Below are 27,797 nucleotides of genomic sequence, written 5' to 3'. Positions count from 1 at the left end.
GGACGGATCTATAAAAGGCGTCATTCGGTCAGTTCTCTTCTCAGAAGCGCCGAGAGCGCGGCCGGGACGGTTGGAGAAGAAGGTGGCTCCCGGAAGGGGGAGAGACAAACTGCCGTAACCTGTGCCGTTCAGGAGCCCGGTTAACTATTTATTCGTTACCCTTTTTCTTCTACCCCCTCTGAACCCTTTTCCTTCCCCCTCCTCTTTTTTTTTCCTTTTTGAGAAGCGAAAAACCTCCGGAAAAAGGCAGGAAAACTCCTTTCGCTCCTTTTTATTTCCCCGCCTCCTTCCCTCCCCCAACCTTTCCCTCCTCCGGCTTTTTCTTCCCTACTTAGGGAAGATCCTTCCCGGTGGCCGCCCCGACGGGGTCTGAGCACTTAGGCGGAGGCGGCGCAGGCTTTTTGTAGTAAGGTTTGCGCCTGCGCAGCGCGCCTGCCTCCGCGATGCACGGGGGTGGCCCCCCCTCCGGGGACAGCGCATGCCCGCTGCGCACCATCAAGAGAGTGCAGTTCGGAGTTCTCAGCCCGGATGAACTGGTAAGCGGATCTGCCCTCGCGCTCCTCTCCCTCCTGCGCTGCGGGCGGGGTGTGCCGCTGGCTGCGGAAACTTGGCGCTTCTCGCAGCCTTAGGCGACAGGCGAGGGGGATGGGTTAGCAACGCCCCCTAGGCAATGTGGAGTCCAGCCTAGCAGCTTCTCAGAGATAAATTTTGTTGGGGTGTTAGCCTGGCCGCAGGTGAGGCTGGAGGGTGAGAAGGGTGACTGGCACCACATCGCAGAGATCCCGACATTAAACGAAATCAGACGAATTTTAGGGGCCCATTGCAAGTTTAGGTAAGCTGGGCTCCAGATTTTCCCCTCCCCTGTCTATTAATATTAACTGAGCACCTGCTATGTGATAGACACAATAGGTGCTGGAGATGCAGAGCTGAACAAGGACAAGGGCCCGCCTTTTAAAGCACTTTCTGTGGGAAGGATCAGGGGAAACCCACAAAATACATGCAAATAAATGAACAAGATAATTTAGTTAATGGCAAGTACCGTAATTAAAGGGAAACTAATTCGACGGAGAGTCACTGAGGGGAGGTGATGTCAGGGTGGTGTCAGGGTCTAGGAAGGCCTGTCTGAGAAGATGGCGTTACCTGAAAGAGAAGCAGCCGGTCATCTAGGCCTGAGGGACAAATAAGCCTGGTGTGTCCCAGGGGCCAAGAGGAGGCCATTGTGGCTGGGGTTCAGTGGGTGAGGAAGAGAGTATTATGGAAGTGGGCTGGTAAAGCGTAAGGTGGGGCAGGCCAGATGGGATATTGTAAATCACGGTAGAGGTCTGTATTTAATTTATTTCCAATAGGAAGCCACTGGGAAATCATAAGCAAGAGAGTAACATCAATTTTCCATTAAAAAGGAAAGCAGCTGCTTTGGTTGTCCTGTGACCAACCGATTTGGGGGGAGTGCTAAGCATGGAAGCAAGAGAGACCAGGAGGAAGGTAGATCTAGGAGAGAGCTGTTGGTGACTTGGACTCCTTTTGTGAAGTGAACTGGAGGGAGCCAGTTGGCTGAAGAGAACGGAGTTGAATGGCTGTATTTGTGGATGGAGACAATTTTGCTGGAGGAGAAGGCTCAGCTCTGTGAAATCTGTGTCTGGAGTTAGAACCTCCTGAACTCACACCATACCACAGAATAAATTCTAGATGGAGTTAAGGTTGAAATCTGAAAGAAAACGGTAAAGCATTAAAAAATATAGAAAGCTTTGAGGGGTTGATACCAGGGATAGAAACCCTCAATAGTAATGAATTCATTATAGGTATATTTTATTGAGTGCCTACATAAAGTAAGAGCCATTTCTGTTTATCAGAGACACCATGGCTAGCTAAAAAATAGATATTTGCAATGTGACAGATAGGATTAGACTTATTAACATACATGGAACACTTACAAATCAGTAAGAAAAGCACACATCTATCTACTAGACAAATGATTAAAAGATATAAATAGGCAGTTCACAGGAGTAGTACAAATGGCCAATAAAAATATTCAGTTTACTAATAAGAACATGCAAATTAACATTTTTTTCCCTGCTGGCAAAAATATTGGGATATAGGGATGCTTATCCATTGTTGGTAGGAGGATAAATTGATACAACCTTTTTGGAGGAGAGTGACAGTTTTATGAGTAGTTTAGTGCGAATATTCCTTGGTGTGGCACAACTACTTCTTGAACATGTCCCTCCCCCTAATGTTGCCTTTAGCAAGCAAGCACTGGCTCCACTATTCATCTAGTTGCTCAGGCCAAAAACCGTCTTTGATTCTTCTCTTTTCTTACAACCTCCATTCAGTCCATCTGCCAATCTATCACTTCTGCCTTTAAAAATAAGTCTGGAATCCAGCCATTTATGAGTGTGCATCTCAACCTCCATGGTCTACCCCACCATCATCTTTCCCAGAGAGGACTGCAGGAGTCCAGCCCCAGTTGTTTCTCCTACAGAGTGCAGAGCCCCTAGAGGAGGGCTCCTCAAACTATGGCCCGCGGGCCACATGTGGCCCGCCGAGGACATTGATCCGGCCCGCCGGGTGTTTTTGCCGCCGCTGCCTGTCCTGCTTAGCAGCCGACTTAGCAGTGTGCATAGGAATTTGTTCATAGTTTTTTGTTTTGTTTTTTAAACTATAGTCTGGCCCTCCAACGGTCTGAGGGACAGTGAACTGGCCCCCTGTTTAAAAAGTTTGAGGACCCCTGCCCTAGAGAGAGCCTTTCCTCATATCTCTCTCCTTCATTGATCCTCTTCAAAGGATCCAAGCCCCTTTACTCTGTGGCCCTGTATGATCTAGCCCCTGCTTGCTTCTCCATCTCCTCTCCTCTTTGCTCTTCTTTAACCACACTGATCTGCTTGTTTTTTCCAGTATTACAAGCTCATTCCTCCCTCAGGGATTTTCTTCACTGTACCTGGTGCTCAGAACAGCATTGCCCAGACTCCCTCAGGCCTATTCCTTTACATTATCAGTAGGTTCTCTGCTCAGATGCCATATCAAGGGAGCTCTTTCCTGACCACCCTATTTAAATGACATCCTTCTGCATCCTATAACCAACCCTTAGTCTTTAAAAAAATACACACACACACATACATTATTGATTTCAGAGAGGGTGGGAGAAATAGAAACAATGATGAGAGGGAATCATTGATCGGCTGCCTCCTGCACACCCCTATTGGGGATCAAGCCCATAACCCAGGCATGTGCCCTGATCAGGAATCAAACCGTGACCTCCTGGTTCATGGGTTGACGCTCAACCACTGAGTCACATGGCCCTATAACCCCTGGTCTTGATTTATTTTACTTCATAACCTGTCACTACCTGAGAGAATTCGTTTTTCTGTGTTTGTTTGTTTGTTTGTTTTTGGTTCCCTCAATAGAATGTAAATTTCATAAGAGACTGTTTTCACTCTTATTTCAGCATCTCAAATAGTGCCTGGCACATAAGGCATGTAATTAAAAAGTTTGTCAAATGAGTGAATGAAATAATTGGACAAGTACACAAAGATACATGTAGAAGTATTTTATTGCAGCATTGTTTGAAATTATAAATTTCCTAAATATTAATTTACTAATAGGAATCCCATTGAATAACTCAGGTTCTATTCTTACAGTAGAACAAGACCTTCCCAATAGATTAAATCCCAAACTGCTGAGGCACTGCAGCAAACTCACAGGTGCCCAGTGAGCGGTTTTAAATTTTCTGGAAACAAGCACACCTGGGACTACTAGTGCCAGGTAGTTCCTTTTCAACATTAGGTGGCACCAAAGCCGTTCAGATGACGTCATGTCTTTGTGGAGCTTGGTTTGTAGCAGTTGCTAAATTCTGGGCAAGGTCAGTGTAGAGCAAGAAATAGGGTGGCCTTGTCCAATCTGATTCTAAGATTGGGAAGTTGTGCAGTGCCCAGCAGGTGTCATAAGTAAATAATGGTGGTTATTTGGGGGAAAATGCTTTAATATATTAAAAATGTTTTTCTCAATTTAGTGTATTTTTTCAAATGGCTGTTAAGTTGGTAGGACATAAATACTTAAGCTGTTTGGATCTAAGTACTTAGTGTTTTTGTTATTTTTATTTTTATTTTTATTATTATTATTTTTTATATTTTATTGATTTTTTACAGAGAGGAAGGGAGAGGGATAGAGAGCTAGAAACATCGATGAGAGAGAATCATTGACCAGCTGCCTCCTGCACACCCCCTACTAGGGATGTGCCCGCAGCCAATGTACATGCCCTTGACCGGAATCGAACCTGGGACCTTTCAGTCCGAAGACCGACGCTTTATCCATTGAGCCAAACCGGTTTCGGCTGTTTTTTTTTGTTTTTTTTTAAAAAATATATTTTATTAATTTCTTACAGAGAGGAAGGGAGAGGGATAGAGTTAGAAACATCGATGAGAGAGAAACATCAGTCAGCTGCCTCCTGCACACTCCCCACTGGGGATGTGCCCGCAACCAAGGTACATGCCCTTGACCGGAATCGAACCTGGGACCCTTCAGTCCGAAGGCTAATGCTCTATCCACTGAGCTAAACCGGTTTGGGCTTAGTGGTGTTTTTGTGTGTTGTTGTTTTTTTTGTCTAGGGAGTGTTGTGAAAATTACTGAGACACTAAGGCACTGGACCGATAAGTTGAGGTATCTAGATAAATGAAAGTATCTGGATAAATGAAAGCATTACTGAACAGGATGCAGAATGAGGCCCCATTTATGAAAAACTAGGACATTTTCATTTTTTAAAAAGCATGAAACGCTGTTCACAAAACTTACAGGGGTCATTGCTTGCCGTTTACATAGTGCTCCTGTTGTTGTTTTAATCACCTGAGGATATGCTTTTATTGATTTGAGAAAGAGGAGTGGGGAGAGAGGAAAGGAGGGAGAGAGAAGAGAGACAGCGATAGATGTTTCTCACATTGATGTTTCTCTCTCTCCCTCTCTAAAATAAATTTTAAAAAGAAAGAAAGAAGCATCAATCGGTTGCCTCCCATGTGCACCCCTACTGGGGGGAGGGAATGAACTCATAAGCTGGTTATGTATCCTGACCAGGAGTTGAACCTGCGGCCTTTTGGTGCACGGGACGATGCTCCAACCAAGTCACACTGGCCAGTTTTGAGGGAATGACATTTCCACTTTGGGTAGGAGGAGGATGGGTAAGGATCCTCTCGTGGAACAGATATATGTAAGGGTAGAGTATTTTCTCCTAAGTCTTGAGGTGGGGTGTATATTGAGGTACTGAGGGCTCTGAGAATTGGCTGCAAGGTGAAGCTCTTGTCTTTGCTGTTAAAAGATGTTTGGCCCTGGCCAGTGTGGCTCAGTTGGTTGGAATGCCGTCCCAGGCACGAAAGAGTCAGGTTCGATTTCTGGTCAAGGTATGTGCCCACCGCACTGTTCGTGACCTGTGGTCGTGCTGTGGCTGACGGGTTCCATTCCAGTGCGACAGCAGCCCCACGGCCACCACACTGACTGACTGATGGTGGCTGTCAGTTTCAGGTCTTGGAGACAAGCACGGGGAGAAAAAAAAGCTATATGCCCAGGTTTCGGGCTCCTGTATGGGGTTCATGCGGGAGGCAACCAATCGATGTGTCTCTCACGTTAATATTTTTCTCTCCCTCTCCTTTCCTCTCAAAAGGAAGAAGAAAAAAAGTGTTTAGATGTTGCCGAGTAAGGGGAAGGAAGCAAGGAGGTTTGGTGCTGGGGTTTATGAAAAGCTTGCGCAAAGTCAGGGAAATGGGTGCTTGAATACATTTGAAGGCATTGACTCCTATTCGTTAAAAGTAACTGTCTTCCATGGAAAGCATATCCTAATTTATTTATACCCCGGCTTATTCCAAGAAGGATTTAAGACAGTAACAGCCCACACTATCTCTTAGGTAGTGTGGGCTACATTGGTGAATCAGAATAGTTACCCTTGTCTTCAAATTACTTACAATCTAATAGGGGATTTCCTATACATGCAGCAAACATTTACTGAGCCTCCACCATGTGCTGGTCACTGCTAGGCGCTGAGGATGGAAGGGATAAATGAAACATAGTCCTTGCCCTCAAGGATTACAGTCCAATGGGAGAGAAAATGTGTAAATAAGTAATTAAAAATTGGACTGAGGACCTTGCTACGGTGTGGATAAGACTAGGAAGAGTTAGAGAGGTGACATTTGAATTGGGTCTTTTTTTTTTTCTTCTTTCTTTTTTTTTTTTAAATAGATTTTAGAGTGAGAGGAAGGGAGCGGGAGAGAGAGTGAAACATTGATTTGTTGTTTCACTTATTTATGCATTCATTGGTTGGTTCTTGTATGTACCCTTACTGCGGATTGAACCCACAATATGGCATATCGGAATGATGCTCTAATCAACTGAGCTACCTGGCCAGGCTGAATTGGGTCTTAAAGAGTGAAAAGAAGTTTACTGGAAAGGAGAGGAATTTTGAGAACTCTTGGCAGTTGAAGCATAAATGGGGTGGAGAGATACCTATTAAAGCTGTTGCCGTGTGGCTTGGTGGTTGCGCATTGACCTATGAACCAGGAGGTTGGATTCAATTCCCGGTCTGGGCACATGCCCGGTTGCGGGCTCAGTCTCCAGTGGTGGGCATGCAGGAGGCAGCCGATCAATGATTCTCTCTCATCATTGATGTTTCTATCTCTCACCCTCTCCCTCCCTCTCTGAAATCAGTAAAAGTATATTAAAAAAGAAAAAATATATATATATATATATTTTTAAAAATCTGTTGTAAGAATGGGTTGAAGCCAGGTTGTAAAGGACCTTGTGCACTTGCTAAAGGCAGAGGAAAGAGAATGAGTTTTTACTGACAATCTAGGGCACACGTCTTGTTCTGTGACCTCAGGGGCACCTGGGACCGGCCACTCCTCGGGATTCTAACCTTCATCATGTGGATAGTGAGACCTAGTGTTTGGATAAAGGGTTGGGGGCTAAAATAGTTTGTATATAATCCAGAATGACAATTTGTTAACTTATGATAGAGGGACAGTCCAGAACACTCCAGGACAGCCCCTGGCCCAGTCTCAATGCCTGGAAGCAGAATTAGTCCTTAGAAGGTGGTTGGCTTGGTCAGCATGAACTTGGAGCAGAGGGAGGTGAAAAGTTTTAAGTGCGAGTTCCCTTAGGCCTTCGTAGTAACCCTTTCCACAGCCAGATTCAGACCTGCTTCGGCTTTTTGTGTTTCATTCAGGTGAGCAAACTCCCTGTGTCTCTCACAGTGCAGCGGATGGGGTTCCAACTTGGTGAACTCAGTCACCCTCCAGACCTGTCTCCCTGAGATTTCATCAGTCATCCTGATGAGTATCATGGGGCTCAGAGCCTCTTCAGCCTTGCAGCTGTAGAACATTTTAATTTCTACCCAGCTGTGGCCAACCAGATCCATTATGGGGGGATTACTGGTTTGACTGGCAGGGGACAATCTCTTTTTTCCAAGCTCTTTGAGGGTGCTTCCCTGTCTCGGAAGGTCCTAAGTAGTTTAGTTCCGTTTAAAAACCTTTATTGGGAGCCATGGGATCCAGGATGGTAGAGAAATGCTGCCTGCCCAAGAGATGCTTAAAATCTATGGGGAAGACAGACCCCAGTAGGTAATTTCATTGAATGAGATGTACAGGGAAAGAGGGGTTGCAGAAGCACAGAGAAGGGGTGCCAGTCTGTCTTGGGAGGCTGTGGAAAGGCTTTGAAGAATTAATGCCTGCCCTAGTCGGTTTGGCTCAGTGGTAGAGTGTTGGCCTGAGGACCAAAAGGTCCCGGGTTCGATTCCGGTCAAGGGTATGTACCTTGGTTGCAGGCTCCTCCCTGGCCCCTGGTCAGGGCGAGTGCAGGAGGCAACCAATCGATGTATTTCTCTCACATTGATGTTTCTCTGTCTCTCTCTCTCTCCCTTTCATTCTCTAAAAGATGGAAAAATATCCCCAGGTGAGGACTAACCAAAAGAAAAGAGAAAAGGGAAGTCATGCCTGAGCTGAGTCTTGAAATAGCAGTTTGTTTTGTGGGGAAGGACATTTCAAGCACGTATAATAGCCCGTACAAACACCCAGAGGAGTGCCGCACACAGCTGGGTGATGGGGGCCACAGGGAACTCTGTTACAGATGTGGGGAAAGAAAGAAAGGTGAAAACATCGTAAAGCCCTTTTGTAAGCTGTCCTGCTGAATTTGGACATCATTCTGAGGATAAGAGGGTGTGAAGATTAGATTTCCATTCTAGAGGGAACACCCCAATTGTGGCATGTATGGATTGGAGAGACATAGATTAATGACCTATGGAATGCTCTGATGTGGACCCCAAAGGAAAGGCCTGACCTCGGGCAGTGGTGGTAGGGATGGAGAAGAGGGGCAAAACTCAAGAAATATTTAGGAGTTACAGATGAGATACACTAGTACTTGGTGAATGATGGGGTAATTACATCCTGGGCTTATTAAGTCCTTTATGATTACATAATTCTAAACCAGGAGTCTCTGACCTCCATTCAGTAGAAATGCTCTTTCTACTGTTTTATGCCTGAGGGTAAGTGTTAGGGTCGCCGAAGGAGGAACACACGAAGCCAAAAGGGGTAAAGAATTATGAATTTATTAGGTAATCTGGATACCCAGATGGGCTGAGCCCCAAAATGGCGCCAGCATCCAGGGACAGGGAGTCAGATTTTTAAAGGACTCTAGGCGGGCTTTTTCTGAGTGGGGAATTCTCTGGGCGGGTCCTGAGGGGAAAGATAATGGTCTTAGCAAGTGGACTGTGGTGTTAGCAAGTGCTAAGCAAAAGGGGATGTATGTTGTGAAGTGGTCTAAAGGTCGGTTCCCAGGGGAGAGGTGTTCATTCAATTATTTGATCAGACCTAACAGTAAGAAGGCTAAGTATTGGTTTGGGTCTTGAGTGCCACTATCTTAGAAGGGACTAAAGGAAAAGGAGAGATTTTTGTGGAAAAGGCGTTTGATGTTAGACATGTTGAATTTGGTTTATCAGTAGGTATCTGCAGGGGGTTTAGTAGTCGTTTCATATGTGAAATCCAAAAGAAGGGTGATGCCTGGAGGAAATTTGGACCTCATCAGTGTATAGTGAAAGTCATGGGGTAGCCCATAGAGTGCTGCGAGGAGTGTGGACGCACTGAAACCTTGGGGAGTAGCAGTGTTTAAGGAGGAGCAGACCAAGGCAGAGGAGCCTGGGAAGAGACTAAGAAGCAGCAGCCAGAGAGGTAGGAAGAGAGATGGTCAAGGAGTGGTCCAACAAGCCAAGACAGAAGGGTCTCATCAGGAGTGGTGGTGGTGGTGGAAGGAGATGGGATATTTAAATATATTTTATTGATTTTTACAGGGAGGAAGGGAAAGGGATAGAGAGCTAGAAACGTCGATGAGAGAGAAACATCGACCAGCTGCCTCCCTGCACACCCCCCTACTGGGGATGTGCCAGCAACCAAGGTATATGCCCTTGACCGGAATCGAACCTGGGACCTTCCAGTCAGCAGGCCGACTGCTCTATCCACTGAGCCAAACCGGTTTCGGCAAGATGGGATATTTAAATAAGCACTCATAATCATTGTCCTTTGCTGATTTGAATTCACCAGTTTCCCCCCAGCATGATGCAGTGGAAAGAATGCACAGGCAAATTCTGGCTCTAATGCTTTCTAGTTGCATGACCGTGGGCCTCAGTTTTGTAATCTGTAAAATAAAGACAGTGGCACGTATTTTATAAATTATGAAAATAGAATGAATCAGCTAGCACTGCGCTTGGCACCAAGAAGATGTGTCCTAGCCGAAACCGGTTTGGCTCAATGGATAGAGCGTCGGTCTGTGGACTGAAGGGTCCCGGGTTCGATTCCGGTCAGGGGCATGTGCATTGGTTGCGGGCACATCCCCGGTGGGGGGTGTGCAGGAGGCAGCTGGTCGATGTTTTTCTCATTGATGTTTCTAGCTCTCTATCCCTCTCCCTTCCTCTCTCTGTAAAAAAATCAATAAAATATATTAAAAAAAAAAAAAAGAAGATGTGTCCTAGAGGTTAAATCGTCATGTGTGCTGCAGCATGGTAGAGTGGGGTGAGCGTACGTCTGGGACCAGAAAGGGCTGTGAGCTGGCTCCTCAAGCAGTTCACTTCACCAGCCTCAGGTTTCTCATGTCGAAGTTCTTCCCTTTGGAAGGTTAGTGGACCAAAAAGCTTACCTACTTTAAAAGTCTTTGGTTGTCGGTGTGTGAAAACTAAAGGTTTCCTCAACCGACCTTTAGCCCAGGGCAGAAATCCCTTCAATTCATATCTACTTCTGGGCTCTTCCATCTCAACCTTCCTTTCACTGAATTGGTGCCAGTGATTCCTGGCTCCACCTTGTTCAGAATTCTAGACTTTGCCTCTGCCTTCATCTCGCCAGGTGCCTGGGTTTACGTCTGCTCCAAATAATTTCCACCAACCCTTCACTCTAGCTCCTGGCTCTCCTGTCTTATTATAAAACTAGAGGCCTGCCAAAACTGGTTTGGCTCAGTGGATAGAGCGTCGGCCTGCGGACTGAAAGGTCCCAGGTTCGATTCCGGTCAAGGGCATGTACCTTGGTTGCGGGCACATCCCCGGTAGGGGGTGTCCAGGAGGCAGCTAGTCGATGTTTCTCTCTCATCGATGTTTCTAGCTTTCTATCCCTCTCCCTTTCTCTCTGTAAAAAATCAATAAAATATATTAAAAAAAAAAACTAGAGGCCTGGTGCATGAATTTGTGCATGGGTGGGGTCCCTTGGCCTGGCCAGTGATTGGGGCCTATCAGGGCTGTCTTGCCCAGTCCCGATCGGGGCTGGCTGGCCAGGGTAGAGACTGAGGGAGTTTGGCCAGCCACGGGAGGTTGTCTGTGGGAGCGCACTGACCACCAGGGGGCAGCTCCTGCATTGAGCGTCTGCCACCTGGTGGTCAGTGTGCATCATAGCAACTGGTCGACTGGTCATTTGGTCAACGGGCTGTAATGGTCACTTAGGCTTTTATCCTATCTAATAAAAGAGTAATATGCAAATTGACCATCACTCCAACAGACAAGATGGCTGCCCCCATGTGGACATAAGATGGCCGCCACAAGATGGCCAGCAGGGAGGGCAGTTGGGAGGGACCAGGCCTGCAAGGGAGGGCAGTTGGGGGCGATCAAGCCTGCAGGGGAGGGCAGTTAGGGGTGACCAGGCCGGCAGAGGAGGGAAGTTGGGGGCAACCGGGCCTTCAGGGAAGGGCAGTTGGGGGGGGGGGACCCAGGCCTGCAGGGGAGGGCAATTAGGGGCAAACAGGCTGGCAGGGGAGCAGTTACGCATCAATCAGGCTGGCAGGGGAGTGGTTAGGGGGTGATCAGGCTGGCAGGCAGAAGCGGTTAGGGGTAATCAGGAAGGCAGGCAGACAAGCAGTTGGGAGCCAGCAGTCCTGAATTGTGAGAGGGATGTCCGACTGCCTGTTTAGGCCCGATCCTACCTGGATCAGGCCTAAACAGGCAGTCGGACATCCCTCGAGGGGTCCTAGATTGGAGAGGGTACAGGCTGGGCTGAGGGACACCACCACCCCCACCACCACCACCACCACCCCCGTGCACGAATTTCGTGCACTGGGCCTCTAGTGTATGGATGGATGGATGGATGGATGGATGGATAGATAGATAGATAGATAGATAGATCTCTATCTGAACATGGAAGGGTTCACGCTGGCCAGACCCTTGAGAAGGGGAGGTTTTGAGGATGGGGTACCTGACATCGTAGAGTTGTCAGGCATGTCTTGAAGCAGGATACCTGTGCCATTCCAGCGGGAACAGAGGCTCCTGCCAGGTCCTCAGATTCTGGGCTTGATTTCAGCTTTGGGGAAGAAACAGGCATTGTTGGTGTGTTGTTTTTTGTGTGTGTGTGTGAAAACAATTTTTTTTTTTTTTTTTTTGCTGTTCAATCCTATGTGTGTTAGTGGCTTAGAATTCAACCTGGAGGGATGTCTGGTGTTCGTGTCCTAGAGGTAGCAACTTATGTGGAGCTTGAGATTAACCGAATGCTGGTCTGATCACTTCTCCCTAACTCAGACAGTGACGGGGACAGGGTTTTGACTTGTGATACTCAATTTTGGTTATTTCCAGAGGGATTCACATACTGATCCCCCCACTTGCCTCACTCCAGGGTAAACTTGCTTAATCTTCTGTCAGTAGTTTGTGGGTCTTTGAGGTTTTAGGTATGTAAAATCTGGAAACGAGGAATCCTATTTAGTTGTTATTGGCCTTCTTCTTCCTTCAGAAGCGAATGTCGGTGACAGAGGGTGGTATCAAGTACCCTGAGACAACTGAGGGAGGCCGCCCCAAGCTTGGGGGGCTTATGGATCCGAGGCAAGGGGTGATTGAGCGAACTGGCCGCTGCCAAACATGTGCAGGTGAGTGTTGGGGGCGGGGCAGTTGGTGTGGAATCATGAAGGGAAGGAGGAGCCTAAGTCCTTAAGAAAACAGGCCTGTGTTTTCTCACCTCTAGCTCTCACCTGGAGACCTAGTCTGGGAGGTGAGAGCGGGAGGAAACGTTCGGTGTGTGTTCCCACAGGAAACATGACCGAGTGCCCTGGCCACTTCGGCCACATTGAGCTGGCCAAGCCCGTGTTTCACGTGGGCTTCCTGGTGAAGACCATGAAAGTTCTGCGCTGTGTCTGCTTCTTCTGCTCCAAGTTGCTCGTGGACTCTGTGAGTGGGGATGGGCCGTGGCCGAGGGGAGGGTGACATGGTGCGAGGGCGGAGGAGCAGGCCCAACTGACGCTGCTCTGCTCTGCCCCCAGAACAACCCAAAGATCAAGGACATTTTGGCCAAGTCTAAGGGGCAGCCCAAGAAGCGGCTCACGCACGTCTATGACCTCTGCAAGGGCAAGAACATCTGCGAGGGTGGGGAGGAGATGGACAACAAGTTTGGTGTGGAGCAGCCTGAAGGGGATGAGGATCTGACCAAAGAGAAGGTAGCTGGGCTGGGAGGCACTGTGGGGAGGGAGGGAGGGGGGTCCTAGAGGCCGGCCGGCTGTGGAGGAAGTGGCCCGATCCCTGGGTCCTAAAGGCGCCTCCTCTTCCTTGGAAGGGCCATGGTGGCTGTGGGCGGTACCAGCCCCGGATCCGGCGCTCAGGCCTGGAGCTGTATGCGGAGTGGAAGCATGTCAATGAAGACTCTCAAGAGAAGAAGATCCTGCTGAGTCCTGAGCGAGTGCACGAGATCTTCAAACGCATCTCCGATGAGGAGTGCTTTGTGCTGGGCATGGAGCCGCGCTACGCCCGGCCCGAGTGGATGATCGTCACAGTGCTGCCTGTGCCTCCGCTCTCTGTGCGGCCTGCCGTGGTGATGCAGGGCTCTGCCCGCAACCAGGTCAGTGGCTTCTGGACTCTTCCTCTCAGCTGACTGGCAGGTGTCTGAGGGGAGGGAGCCCCGGGGGTCAGGAGCCAGTGGTAGAGTACAATGTGCATGGATGACGGACAGATCATCTGAGTCTGAAAATACCCTGCCACTTGTTAGCTGTATGACCTTGAACAAGGTCCCTAAGGTGGTTCAAGTTCATGAAGGAGCTTCTATAACTGGAAGGAGAGGTCAGCCCTGCCTCAGGGTGGGATGAGGTGCTGAGCGCTCAGTGGAGCTGGCTTGTGACTGTGCTGACTTCCTACTTCAGGATGACCTGACTCACAAACTGGCCGACATCGTGAAGATCAACAATCAGCTTCGGCGCAATGAGCAGAACGGCGCGGCGGCCCACGTCATCGCAGAGGACGTGAAGCTCCTCCAGTTCCATGTGGCCACCATGGTGGACAATGAGCTGCCTGGCTTGCCTCGCGTGAGTCGGCACACTGCCTGCTCCGGGCATGAGAGGAAAGGGTAGGGGGCCAGCACGAGGCCTCCGAGCTCTGGAGGAGGGGCCAGTGCTGACTGCTGGGGTGCCGCTCACCCTGTGTTTGCTCACAGGCCATGCAAAAGTCTGGGCGTCCCCTCAAGTCCTTGAAGCAGCGGTTAAAGGGCAAGGAAGGCCGGGTGCGAGGGAACCTGATGGGCAAGCGAGTGGACTTCTCAGCCCGCACAGTCATCACCCCCGACCCCAACCTCTCCATCGACCAGGTTGGCGTGCCTCGCTCCATTGCCGCCAACATGACCTTTGCAGAGATTGTCACCCCCTTCAACATTGACAGGTGTGCTCGGTTCAGCAGTCCTGCCTGGAGTTGCAGGGGAGGCCTGAGGGTGGTGGGCTCGGAGTGAACCGGAGGGAGCATTGAAGTTTGGAAGCTGGCTTCCACCGGGGCTGTGCTTTGAGGAACGCCAATAAGGGCTTTGTGGGCAGTTTTTTGTTGATTTCTTCGTTTCCTTCCTAGACTTCAGGAACTAGTACGCAGGGGGAACAGCCAGTACCCAGGGGCCAAGTACATCATCCGAGACAACGGGGATCGCATTGACCTGCGTTTCCACCCCAAGCCCAGTGACCTTCACCTGCAGACGGGTTATAAGGTACGGCACATCCAGGGCCTCGGACGCACCTGAGCAGGAGCTGTCTAGAATGGGGGCTGGCTGAAGTGGGCCGGCTGTGGCTGTCCTGTTCCTTAGGATCCAGACTCATTGACTCTCTTTTCAAGAAACCTGCTGCTCTAGGCTAGATTGTGGTTGTTAGCCACTGACATCCTGGGCGGGAGTCACATAAACCCAAGGCAGCATGTGGGGCACGGGTGGCAGGGAAGAGGGAGCAACAGAGCAGAGGCTTCTGGCTTAGAATCTCTCATTAATTTTCTCCCCAGACTGGTTCCCTGGGGTTGGTGGGTACTATTTTCTTAGTCATCTCTGATAACCTGGTATCTACCAGGGCCCGGCCCACAGAGGGTGGTTGATAAGTGTTTCAGGTGAAATAATACCCAAGTATCCCTTTCCACCTGCAAGGCGTTTTAGGTCCACCATCATTTCATCCTTAGCATACCCCCTTCACCGAGACTTTTCCACACTTCACCTCCCCAGGTGGAACGGCACATGTGCGATGGGGACATTGTTATCTTCAACCGGCAGCCAACTTTGCATAAAATGTCCATGATGGGCCATCGGGTCCGCATCCTCCCCTGGTCTACTTTTCGCTTGAACCTTAGGTCAGTCCGCTGGCTGAGGGCGTCACACTGGGGCTGGGCTGCTCCCTGTGCTTTCACTGCAGGCGTCAGGCATCTTCCCAACTCTGACTTCCCTCTCTCAATGCAGTGTGACCACTCCGTACAATGCTGACTTCGATGGGGACGAGATGAACTTGCACCTTCCACAGTCTCTCGAGACGCGGGCCGAGATCCAGGAGCTTGCCATGGTGCCACGCATGATTGTCACCCCCCAGAGCAACCGCCCTGTCATGGGCATTGTGCAGGACACGCTCACTGCAGTGCGCAAGTTCACGAAGAGAGACGTCTTCCTGGAGCGGGTGTGTCCTGGGGAGGAAGCCTGGCTTGGGCAGGCACAGGGCCCGGCTGTGAGGCTGGGGTTGGGCAGGAAGGACTGTGACGTTTGCCCTGACTTGCTCTGTCCTGACCTGTGAGATTATCTTGCTTGTGAGGCGGAAGGAATGTAAGTTAGGCAAGATCAGAGGCCAAAGGATGTACGACTTCAGCTCCCCACTTAATTCCATAAAATGTCATGTAATGGCAGGTATTATCTGGCAAGTAAAGGTGAAGGGGAAAATAAGTGACCTTGTTAAAATTCTGTTTATCTACTTTTTACTTTCACTTATTTCCTAATTGTTATCAGTAATTTATACTTACTGGTGTGTGTTTTTTAAGTCGCATCATGACAATGAAATTTTTAAATTAAAATTTTGGAAAACATTTTCCTTTATCTATTTGCCTCCAAAATCTGACTTTCGTCCTTGGGCAGGGTAGCCTCCCCTGGCATTTCCAAGGGTTGAGGCCTACAGTTCTAAGTCCCCATCTTCCTTGCTCTGTATCTCACAGGGTGAAGTGATGAACCTCCTAATGTTCCTGTCCACGTGGGACGGGAAGGTCCCACAGCCGGCCATCCTGAAGCCCCGGCCCCTGTGGACAGGCAAGCAGATCTTCTCCCTCATCATACCAGGCCACATCAACTGCATCCGCACCCACAGCACCCACCCCGACGACGAGGACAGCGGCCCTTACAAGCACATCTCTCCTGGGGACACTAAGGTAGGGCCTGGCTTCTGGATGTGTGGGGCCAGGACTTGGACATGGGAACCCCAGCAGGGGCCTTGAGTGGGTGCTCTGTCTGCAGGTGGTGGTGGAGAATGGGGAGCTGATCATGGGCATCCTGTGTAAGAAGTCTTTGGGCACATCAGCTGGCTCGCTGGTCCACATCTCTTACCTAGAGATGGGTCATGACATCACTCGCCTCTTCTATTCCAACATTCAGACTGTCATTAACAACTGGCTCCTCATCGAGGGTAAGTACAGGGCTCTGCCAGGCCAAGCCCTCTACGAATCCTCTGCCACTGCTCACTGTTCTCTGCCTTCCCTTTCTCGGTCCTCAGATTGGGTGCCCTCCTCCTCCTCTCGGCTGTGATTCTGTCCCATGGTTCTTGGGAGACCAAAGAAGGTGTTGCTAATGCTTCTCCGTATCTCTAGGTCATACCATTGGCATTGGGGACTCTATTGCCGATTCCAAGACTTACCAGGACATTCAGAACACTATTAAGAAGGCCAAGCAGGATGTAATAGAGGTGAGAGGGAAGGCTGGGCAAAGACTGAACAGGAACCTTTCATGGACTTTGAACTTATTAACAAAGAGGGTGTGCGGATTAGAGAGAAGGGGAGAAAGACAGGGATCGGTGTTTCACTGAGAGCTCTGCCTCCATCTTTGCACCCAGGTCATCGAGAAGGCGCATAACAACGAGCTGGAGCCCACCCCAGGGAACACCCTGCGGCAGACATTTGAGAACCAGGTGAACCGCATTCTCAACGACGCCCGAGACAAGACTGGCTCCTCTGCCCAGAAATCCCTGTCTGAGTACAACAACTTTAAGTCTATGGTTGTGTCTGGAGCTAAAGGTTCCAAGATCAACATCTCCCAGGTGGGAGCCTTGTCTTTTCAGATTGGGGCCAACACTGAGGGTTGAGAGGGGAGGGAAAGTGTGTGTTGCTGGGGGGGGGCAGTTGGGGAAGAACCCTGGGAACTCACTCATAAGGCAGAGGGAGTTAGGTGTACCCCACCTCGTGTGTCCCAGGTCATTGCTGTCGTCGGGCAGCAGAACGTGGAGGGCAAGCGGATCCCATTTGGATTCAAGCACCGGACGCTGCCTCACTTCATCAAGGATGACTATGGGCCTGAGAGCCGTGGCTTCGTGGAGAACTCCTACCTGGCCGGCCTCACACCCACCGAGTTCTTTTTCCATGCCATGGGGGGGCGTGAAGGGCTCATCGACACAGCTGTCAAGACTGCTGAGACTGGTGAGGCCTTCAGATCCAGGGTTTTCCATGGCTGGTACCAGGGTGTACCACAGGCAGAAAAGTGCCTGGGGGTGGGGGCTGGGGGTTCTCAGGCCAAAATCTTCTATTCCCAGAGATATGATTTTGGCCTTCGTGGAACAAATAGAGACTAAAGCTCAAGAGCTAGGCAGATGCCCTTATTTGATTGCTATATAGCATTTCAGGATGAGGGATAGAGCCTCGGGGCTCCCTGCTGCTGACCTGTCGCATGGGACTCTGCTGGGCCCTGGTTCCATTTGGTAGTGGACTTAGCTTTTCGTACGAGACCTCAGGGATGATGGGCTACTAGCTGGCTCTTCTGAGTGATCAGGTCGGTTAAGGCTCCAGAGTAACGAGCAAGGCTCATCCTGAGATAGGGAGGACGCTTGGGGCTTAGCCTCTTCTTGCCTTGCGTCCCATAGTTGATTACCTCCCTCCAGGATACATCCAGCGGCGGCTGATCAAGTCCATGGAGTCGGTGATGGTGAAGTATGACGCCACCGTGCGGAACTCCATCAACCAGGTGGTGCAGCTGCGCTACGGCGAGGACGGCCTGGCGGGCGAGAGCGTGGAGTTCCAGAACCTGGCTACCCTTAAGCCTTCCAACAAGGCTTTTGAGAAGAAGTGAGGAGGTGGCAGGCGGGTGGTTCTCCCTCCAGCAGCTCAGGCCAGAGTTGTAGGATTCCCCTTCCCACACAGATCACCTGGGATGTGTTTTGCAGTGGACCTTACCACCCCTCTGACAGCAGCCTGTGCTGTGGCAAAGTTGAGACCCATCACTGCTTTGTTCCTGGTGATGGCACAAAGCAGGCTTAGGGCATGGCACAGGCTCGGGTCCCGTTGGCAGTCCTTCGGCCTAGATCTTATATTTCCCTGCCCAGGATTCTTGTCTCCAGAGCTCTGTTCCTGAAGAATGGGCACCTTTGCGAGCCTCACAGTGCTCCTGTGCAGAGATCAGGCCCCAGAGCCCACCTGGTCCTGGACACCACGCCCTGTCATCTGCAGGTTCCGCTTTGATTATACCAATGAGAGGGCCCTGCGGCGTACTCTGCAGGAGGACCTGGTGAAGGATGTGCTGAGCAATGCACACATTCAGAACGAGCTGGAGCGGGAATTTGAAAGGATGCGTGAGGATCGGGAGGTGCTCAGGGTCATCTTCCCAACTGGGGACAGCAAGGTGCGTGTGGACAGGAAGGGCTGGGCTGGAGAAGTGTTCCCTGTGTGGCTGTCCCCAACTTGTGATCCTTCCTCCCTTCGCTCCTGCCTCAGGTTGTCCTCCCCTGTAACCTGCTGCGCATGATCTGGAATGCTCAGAAAATCTTCCATATCAACCCTCGCCTTCCCTCAGACCTGCACCCCATCAAGGTGGTAGAGGGTGAGTACCTGCTTTGAGGCCTCCAGGCAAGAATAGCGGTCAAGAGTGCTGGACCTGGTCTACAAACTCTTCATCCCTCATTTGGTCCCCAGGAGTCAAAGAATTGAGCAAGAAGCTGGTGATTGTGAATGGGGATGACCCACTGAGCCGGCAGGCCCAGGAAAACGCCACACTGCTCTTCAACATTCACCTTCGATCCACGCTGTGCTCCCGCCGCATGGCTGAGGAATTTCGGCTCAGTGGAGAGGCCTTCGACTGGCTGCTTGGAGAGATTGAGTCCAAGTTCAACCAAGCCATTGTGAGTATTATCATCTCACCTCAGCCTTGTTTTTCTCCTTTAACCTCTCTGGGTTCTTGAGAACAGCCCACTTCTGCCCACAGACACCTAGTAATAACTCTCATTCATTGTGAGTCTGCTGTGTGCCAAGTCCTATTTGAGATTTTTAAAAATATATATATACTATTTTATTGATTTTTTTACAGAGAGGAAGGGAGAAGGGATAGAGAGTTAGAAACATCGATGAGAGAGAAACATCAATCAGCTGCCTCTTGCACACTCCCTACTGGGGATTTGCCCGCAACCAAAGGTACATGCCCTTGACTGGAATCGAACCTGGGACCCTTCAGTCTGCAGGCTAACACTATCCACTGAGCCAAACTGGTTAGGGCTGTTTGAGGTTTTATACCTTTATTCCTTAGCAGTCTTAAGGGTCGGAATTGCAGTAAGCAGAAAAGAGATTTATAGGTACTGGAATATACGATCACAGTCTTTAAGGATTTTATAGGTTAATTGAAGGAGAGAAGCATTGTGATTATAAGCATGCTTTATAATTCATTTGATCTAAATCTAGTTTTATAAATTAAATAATTAAAATTCATTAGGAAATACTACAAAACATGGTTGAAAGAAATTAAAGAAGACATTTAAATGGAAAGATACTTGGTGTTCATGGATTAGAAAACTTGATATTGTTAAATGGCAATAATACTCAAACCAATCTATAAATTCCATATCAAATTCTAGCTGCCTTTTTTGCAGAAATGTATAAGCTGATCTTCTAATTCATGCAGAAATGTAAAGGGACCCATATATAATACCCAAAAACAATTTTGAATAAGAACAACGTTGGGGGACTCATTCTTCCTGATTTTACTAGTAAAACTTATTATAGAGCTACAGTAATCACAACAGTATGCTACTGACATAAAGATACATATACACTGAGTGGCCAGATTATTATGATCTCTGAACGCATAATAATCTGGCCACTCAGTGTGTGTGTGTGTATTAGAGGCCTGGTGCATGAATTTGTGCATGGGTGGGGTCCGGCCAGCCTGGCCAGTGGGAGGGGACATGGGCGGTTGGCCGGCCTGACCTGCTGGTCGAACTCCTGGTTGAGGAGACAATTTACATATTAGCCTTTTATTATATAGGATATACACTGAGTGGCCAGATTATTATGCATTCAGAGATCATAATAATCTGGCCACTCATTGTATAGAGCAATTGAAGAGAATTGAGAGTCTTGAAATAAACACTCACGTTTATGGTCGCTTGTTTTTTTTAAAATACATTTTACAGATTTAATTTTTTAATTTTTTATTTTATTTATTTATTTTTTTTTTGAGAGAGAGAGGTGGGAGGAGAAACATCAGTGTGAGAGAGAAACATCGATTAGTTGCCTCCTACACTAGCCCCAACCGGGGATCAAACTCACAGCCTGGGTATGTGTCCTGACAGGGAGTCAATCCTGCCACTTTTTAAAAAATATATATTTTTTTATTGATTTCAGAGGGAAAGGGAGAGGGAGAGAGAGGTAGAAATATCAATGATAAGAGAGAGTCATTGATTGGCTGCCTCCTGCATGCTCCCTACTGGGGATCGAGCCTGCAACCCAGGCATGTGCCCTTGACCTGAATCAAACCTGGGACCCTTCAGTTCGCAGGCCAGTACTCTATCCACTGAGCCAAACCGGCTAGAGCAAACCTGCCACTTTCGGGTGCATGGAATGACACTACAAACCAACAGCCACAACTGGCCAGACTGTGGTCATTGGTTTTTGACAAGGTGTCAAGTCATTTAAATGGGGAAAGAGTCTTTTCAAGAAATAGTGCTAAAACAGCTGAATAACTACATGCAGCAGAAGTTGAACCCTTACCTCACACCATATAAAAAAATTATCTCAAAATATAATAAAGACCTAAATATAAGGTCTAAAACTATAAACCTCTTAGAAGAAAATACTGGGGTACATCTGATATTAGATTAGGCAATGGATTCTAGGTATGCTACCAGAAGCATGAATAGCAGCAACAAAAATATATAAATTGGAATTCACCAAAATTAAAAACCGGTGATTCAGAGGACACCATCAAGAAAGTAAAAAAGCTCTAGCCGGGTTGGCTCAGTAGATAGAGCATCAGCCTGCGGACTGAACAGTCCTCGGTTCTATTCCAGTCACGGGCACGTACCTTGGTTGCAGGCTCCATCCTCAGCCCTGGGTTGGGGCTCATGGGGGAGGCAACCAACCGATAAGATATCAATGTTTCTCAGTGTGTCTCTCACCCTCCCTTCCACTCTCTCTAAAAGTCGATGGAAAAATATCCTTGGGTGGGGATTAACAACAACAAAAAATAATAATAATAAAGATTCTCTTTTTAAAAAAAAGTAAAAAAGACAACACACAGAATGGGAGGAAATATGTGCAAATCATGTATCTGACTTAAGGGTCATGCAAAGGACTATTACAAGTCAGCAGCAAAAGGAAAAAAATGTCAAAGGATTTGAATAAATGTTTTCCCATAAATGACCAGCAAGCACAGCAAAAAATGCTTTATATTATTAGCCATCAGGGAAATGCAAATCATCCCACTGGAATGACTAAAATAAAATATTAGGAGACAAGTGTTGGCCAGAACATGGCGAAATTGGAACTCGAACTCACATAACGCTGGAGAGAATGGAGCAACTGCTTTGGAAGACATGGCAGTTCCTCAGAAGTTTAAACATACAGCCCTGGCTGGAGTGGCTTGTCCTCCGTGCACCGAGAGGCTGCTGGTTCGATTCCTGGTCAGGGCACATGCCCGAGCTGTGGGCTCCATCCCCAGTAGGGGGCATGCAGGAGGCAGCTGATTGGTGTTTTTCCCTCACATCCATGTTTCTTTCTGTTTCCCTTCCTCTCTAAAATTTTAAAATCAATAAAACACATTTTTTAATAAAGTTTAAACATACAGTTACCATACGACACAGCAATTCCATTCCCAGGAATATACCCGAGAAAATTGAAAGTGTTTTTCCACATAAAAATCTGTACACAAATGTTTATGGTAGCATTATTCATAATAGCCAAAGCAGTAGAAACAACCAAAATGTTCTTCCATTAATGAATGGATAAACCAAATTGGTATGGCCATACAAGGGAATATTATTTCATGATAAAAAGTGATAGGCTATCAAGCCATAAAAAGGCAAGCAATGAACCTTAAATCCATAACGACTAAGTGAAGGAAGCCCGTCTGGAAAGGCTATATACTGTATGATTCCAATTAAAAGGTTATATTTTATTGAATATGATTATATCTCATTTAAAATAATACATTGGGGAGCATCTCATTTAGAAGACTATTACCAAATGAATATTTACCCTGTAAGTTTAGCATACTTTTACAGATTTGGGATTTAGATGTTATGGTACCTTTTCAAGTCTCTGCATTTTCCAAATGCCTCTGTCCCGTGTCCTTTAAGAAGAAGATAGTTTCAGCCCTGACTGTATCTCACTTTCATTCACCAAAAGGGAGGGCTGTTTCTGACGCTAGCTTTTACTCTAGGCCCATCCTGGGGAAATGGTGGGAGCTCTGGCTGCACAGTCCCTTGGAGAACCTGCAACCCAGATGACCCTGAACACTTTTCACTATGCTGGTGTGTCAGCCAAGAACGTGACACTGGGTGTGCCCCGGCTTAAGGAGCTCATCAACATTTCCAAGAAGCCAAAGACGCCCTCACTCACTGTCTTCCTGCTGGGCCAGTCTGCGCGAGATGCTGAGAGAGCCAAGGTAGGACCTGAGGGGATGGGCTTCGCGGCAGGACGAAAGGAGGGGAACCCTTTCTCTTGAATAGAAAGTTTGGGATTCTCTCTACAGGAGGGTTTGAAGAGGCCTTCGGAGCTACCCAAACACTGTCATGGATCCCTCTTTCTTCCCAGGACATTCTGTGCCGTCTGGAACATACAACGTTGAGGAAGGTGACTGCCAACACAGCCATCTACTATGACCCCAATCCTCAGAGCACGGTGGTGGCAGAGGATCAGGAATGGGTGAATGTCTACTATGAGATGCCTGACTTTGATGTGGCCCGAATCTCCCCCTGGCTTTTGCGGGTGGAGCTGGACCGGAAGCACATGACTGACCGGAAGCTGACCATGGAGCAGATTGCTGAAAAGATCAATGCTGGTAAGGCGGGGAGGGCCAGCCCAGCTCAGTTTACCCTGGGATCCCCTTCCATCGTGTCACTGCACTCTAGTCTCCAACAAGCCGCCTACCCTCACCACTTTCCATGCCCTGGTTCTGGTCCCCAAGGCCTCTCTCCTCCAGTTCCCCTCTCTGTCCCCTTTTCCTTCTGTGCTTCCCTCCCTCTCTCCAAAGGGTTCTGTGAGGAGGAGGGGAGCCCAGAGAGCACCCTGTACGGAGAGCGCTGCAGATGGACAGTGACCGGAAGCGAGTCCAATAGGTGTGACCTTTCTCATGGCTCCTCCCACCAGGTTTTGGCGATGACCTGAATTGCATCTTTAACGATGATAATGCAGAGAAGCTGGTCCTCCGTATCCGCATCATGAACAGTGATGAAAACAAGATGCAGGAGGTAAATGGGACCCAAGGGGAACTTGATATGTCAGATATAAGAAGTCATTAAATCTTGTTCATGACCAAAGAAGTTACAATGAAAGCAACATTGAGGTGCCAGTCACAGCATCTAATGTAGGAATGGGTAATTGTGGTTAGCAATGATTTTCAAAACTTCTAGCATCAAAAGTCTTTGCAATCTGAAGTAGTAGTCACATGGCCAGAGCAGGTAGCGTTGGAGCGGGGTCAGAGCCCTGTCATCGGCTCTCTCCTCCCCTGACGCTCCGGCATGCGGGCAGGGGGTAGAGTTGGGGGCAGGTTGGACAGTAGGAATTGCTCTGTCCTAGGAAGAGGGGTGTGAGAGCAGGTGTGACAAGACCCAGGAAGGTGTTTGACAAATGGCTCCACTCTTGGGCGTAGCTCCTTGTTCGGCAGGTGTGGGTGCCTGCCCGGTGCTTTAATAATGAAAAATCTGAACTTACTGTGGAACTGTTGGAGAACGGAGGATCTCACTGAACGGAAGGGGTAGAGTCTGGGCCTGACTTGACGGTTAGGTCCCTGAGGAGGCTAGAATTTGAGGTGAGCCTGGGAAGATTCCAGGAGCTTATCTCACTCTTGTTGCAGGAAGAAGAGGTGGTGGACAAGATGGATGATGATGTTTTTCTGCGCTGCATTGAGTCCAACATGCTGACAGATATGACCCTGCAGGGTATCGAGCAGATCAGCAAGGTCTGCCATTCCCTCCCCAGCAGCCCTTGCACCTCCCACTTCTCTCCCTCCCACCCCCTGCCCCACCCAACCTGAACCCACTCTGCCCCTGCAGGTGTACATGCACTTGCCACAGACAGACAATAAGAAGAAGATCATTATCACCGAGGACGGGGAATTCAAGGCCCTGCAGGAGTGGATTCTGGAGACGGACGGTGTGAGCCTGATGCGGGTGCTGAGTGAGAAGGACGTGGACCCTGTGCGCACCACCTCCAATGACATAGTGGAGATCTTTACGGTGAGCCTTCAGCCCCGTGCCGGCCGTCTGTCCTGGGCCTCTGGCTCAAGGCCCCGTCCCTGGGTCTCTTGGCAACAGATGCATTCTGTGTTTCCACTCGCGGGCTTTCCTCGGTCAGTGTCTTTACGCCTGCACCCACTTTTGACTCGGCTTCACTGGCTGCCCCTCTGGATCTGGGTGATGGTAGGAGCTGGGAGCAGAGCGACTCTCCCTTGACCCTTCCCCCAACCCCCACTCCAGGTGTTGGGCATTGAAGCCGTGCGGAAGGCCCTGGAGCGGGAGCTGTACCACGTCATCTCCTTTGATGGCTCCTACGTTAATTACCGGCATTTGGCTCTCTTGTGTGACACCATGACCTGTCGTGGCCACTTGATGGCCATCACGCGACATGGAGTCAACCGCCAAGATACTGGACCGCTCATGAAGTGCTCCTTTGAGGAAACGGTAACGGCAGAACTGCTGAGAGGTGGGAGGAGGGGGTGCCGTGGGAAGATGGGCATCCACCAAGTGAGCGGGGGTGGGCGCTGGTGCCGTCCTCCCTGTGCGGTGGGTGCGCCGTCCGGTGGGGAGCGGCCCTGCAGCAGTGCGTGGAGGGTCCAACGGGGCCTGACCCTCTTCCGGCTGTTCAGGTGGATGTGCTCATGGAAGCGGCTGCGCATGGCGAGAGCGACCCCATGAAGGGGGTGTCTGAGAACATCATGCTGGGCCAGCTAGCTCCTGCTGGCACCGGCTGTTTCGACCTCCTCCTCGATGCAGAGAAGTGCAAGTACGGCATGGAGATCCCCACCAACATCCCCGGCCTGGGGGCTGCCGGACGTGAGTATGAGGGTCTCCGCTCACAGAACCTGGCTGGGCCTTTGAAGGAGAGGCAGGCCCTGGGTGGGAGGGCGGCTGTTACTCATCCGTCACTGTGTGCCTTTTGCAGCCACCGGCATGTTCTTCGGCTCAGCACCCAGTCCCATGGGAGGAATTTCTCCAGCCATGACGCCCTGGAACCAGGGTGCAACCCCAGCCTACGGCGCCTGGTCTCCCAGTGTTGGTGAGTGGCCCAGCCCGGGAGAGAGCTCTTTCGGGGATCGGAGGGCTCGTGAAGGGTCACCAGGTTGGAACACTGGAGGCCACGGAGCTCTGGGGAGGGTGTTGGACTCCAGCTCTGTGTTTTTTTGAAGTTGAACATGTTAACTTTATTTCTGTAAAGCCAGAAACTATGACTTGCGGGCGGAGGCCATGTGGCTTTATGACATTCCTCCTGAACCAGACAGATTTACTTTCCTTGCCTCACGCCTCCCGGACAGCTCTCCAACTTGCTCGGAGATGGAGAGCCGACTGAACACAGGCTCCAGCTCTGGTTTTAACGGAACGTTTCTCTCACCCGCAGGGAGTGGAATGACTCCAGGGGCAGCCGGCTTCTCCCCCAGTGCGGCTTCAGATGCCAGTGGCTTCAGCCCGGGTTACTCCCCTGCCTGGTCTCCCACACCTGGCTCCCCAGGCTCTCCAGGCCCCTCAAGCCCGTACATCCCGTCACCAGGTGAGCTGTCCCTGTCTCTCAGTGCCAAGTTTATTTCTCCCTCATCTTTCCTTCGGGGCTAGTCTCTATCACTTAACTCCTTTCGGCTTCTCTCCTACAGGTGGTGCCATGTCTCCCAGCTACTCACCAACGTCGCCTGCCTACGAGCCCCGCTCCCCTGGGGGCTACACACCCCAGAGTCCCTCTTACTCTCCCACTTCACCCTCCTACTCCCCTACCTCTCCATCTTACTCGCCAACCAGTCCCAACTATAGTCCCACATCACCCAGCTACTCTCCGACCTCTCCCAGCTACTCCCCGACTTCTCCCAGCTACTCCCCGACCTCTCCCAGTTATTCTCCCACCTCTCCCAGCTATTCTCCAACTTCTCCAAGCTACTCGCCTACATCACCTAGCTACTCGCCAACCTCGCCCAGCTACTCGCCAACCTCGCCCAGCTACTCGCCAACTTCTCCCAGTTACTCGCCAACATCACCCAGCTACTCTCCCACCTCTCCTAGCTACTCACCAACTTCTCCGAGTTACTCTCCGACATCACCAAGTTACTCACCCACTTCCCCAAGTTATTCACCCACCAGCCCTAACTATTCTCCAACCAGTCCCAATTACACCCCGACATCACCCAGCTATAGCCCAACATCGCCCAGCTACTCACCTACTAGTCCCAACTACACACCAACAAGCCCTAACTACAGCCCAACCTCTCCAAGCTACTCTCCAACTTCACCCAGCTACTCCCCGACCTCACCAAGCTACTCCCCTTCAAGTCCACGGTACACACCACAGTCTCCAACCTATACCCCAAGCTCGCCCAGCTACAGTCCCAGTTCTCCCAGCTACAGCCCTACCTCACCGAAGTACACCCCAACCAGCCCTTCCTACAGTCCCAGCTCACCAGAGTACACCCCAACCTCTCCCAAGTACTCACCTACCAGCCCGAAGTATTCGCCCACCTCTCCCAAGTATTCTCCGACCAGCCCCACCTATTCGCCCACCACCCCGAAATACTCCCCAACGTCTCCTACTTACTCACCGACCTCTCCAGTCTACACCCCAACCTCCCCCAAGTACTCACCTACTAGCCCCACTTACTCCCCCACCTCCCCCAAGTACTCGCCCACCAGCCCCACCTATTCACCCACCTCCCCCAAAGGCTCTACCTACTCGCCCACTTCCCCTGGCTACTCGCCCACCAGCCCCACCTATAGTCTCACCAGCCCAGCCATCAGCCCCGATGACAGCGATGAGGAGAACTGAGGGTGAGCAGGCGCAGCAGCAGCTGGCTAGGGCGAAGGGCGGTCCTCTCGCCTCCCTCCTGGGGTGCAAGCCGCCAGCCTGGCTCTTTGTACATAGCCCCTTGTGTCCCCCATTGAAGTTTCGGTCCTGTTTCCAGTGGAGCTTTGGTCTTGTTCTCCACGTGTGCCGTCTCAGAACCCACTCGCCTGGCTGTGGTGTTCTTCCTGCCCCACCCACCCAAGTCTGTCCCCAAATGAGGATCCCTCCTTGCCTGTGGCTTGATTGGGGGTAAAGGGTATTTTAACTTCTTAGGGGTAGTTCCTGCTCTGGGTCGTTACATCTGATCCTCAAGAACAAAGCTAAAGCTGCCTTTCTGTGTATTATTTTTTGAAATTTAAATAAAGTTTACTAATTTTGACCAAAAGCA

The 27,797-nt window shown here is 49.8% G+C and overlaps 1 protein-coding gene and 1 non-coding gene across 2 annotated transcripts; both read left to right on the top strand.

Moving 5' to 3' along the window:
* Window positions 1-57: 57 nt before the first annotated feature.
* Window positions 58-27,797, top strand: POLR2A (RNA polymerase II subunit A). The gene is made up of 29 exons (XM_008153524.3): window positions 58-536; window positions 12,219-12,351; window positions 12,513-12,649; window positions 12,742-12,915; window positions 13,032-13,313; window positions 13,612-13,773; window positions 13,902-14,122; window positions 14,303-14,435; window positions 14,934-15,058; window positions 15,165-15,375; window positions 15,902-16,111; window positions 16,197-16,365; window positions 16,547-16,641; window positions 16,789-16,992; window positions 17,146-17,368; window positions 17,827-18,010; window positions 18,392-18,563; window positions 18,656-18,761; window positions 18,854-19,059; window positions 22,590-22,814; window positions 22,964-23,210; window positions 23,519-23,619; window positions 24,225-24,329; window positions 24,424-24,606; window positions 24,847-25,050; window positions 25,236-25,422; window positions 25,532-25,645; window positions 25,985-26,134; window positions 26,235-27,797. The coding sequence occupies exons 1-29, from the start codon at window positions 444-446 to the stop codon at window positions 27,389-27,391; spliced, it is 5,913 nt and encodes a 1,970-aa protein (XP_008151746.2). The 5' UTR covers window positions 58-443; the 3' UTR covers window positions 27,392-27,797.
* Window positions 5,396-5,520, top strand: LOC114227082 (small nucleolar RNA SNORA54). Its single transcript, XR_003613178.2, has one exon. It is a non-coding gene; the product is annotated as a small nucleolar RNA SNORA54 (small nucleolar RNA).

Source organism: Eptesicus fuscus, chromosome 20 (genome assembly GCF_027574615.1).
Source record: "Eptesicus fuscus isolate TK198812 chromosome 20, DD_ASM_mEF_20220401, whole genome shotgun sequence".
Classification (NCBI taxonomy): Eukaryota; Metazoa; Chordata; class Mammalia; order Chiroptera; family Vespertilionidae; genus Eptesicus; species Eptesicus fuscus.
This window is presented reverse-complemented; position numbering and strand designations above follow the sequence as displayed.

What these genes read in the sequence shown, in the direction of transcription:
- POLR2A (XM_008153524.3), top strand. Translation starts at nt 444, where the DNA reads ATGCACGGGGGTGGCCCCCCCTCCGGGGACAGCGCATGCCCGCTGCGC. An exon ending in TGTCAAGACTGCTGAGACTG is followed by an intron (nt 17,369 to 17,826) that starts GTGAGGCCTTCA and finishes ACCTCCCTCCAG; the next exon opens with GATACATCCAGCGGCGGCTG. An exon ending in TCCCAACTGGGGACAGCAAG is followed by an intron (nt 18,564 to 18,655) that starts GTGCGTGTGGAC and finishes CTCCTGCCTCAG; the next exon opens with GTTGTCCTCCCCTGTAACCT.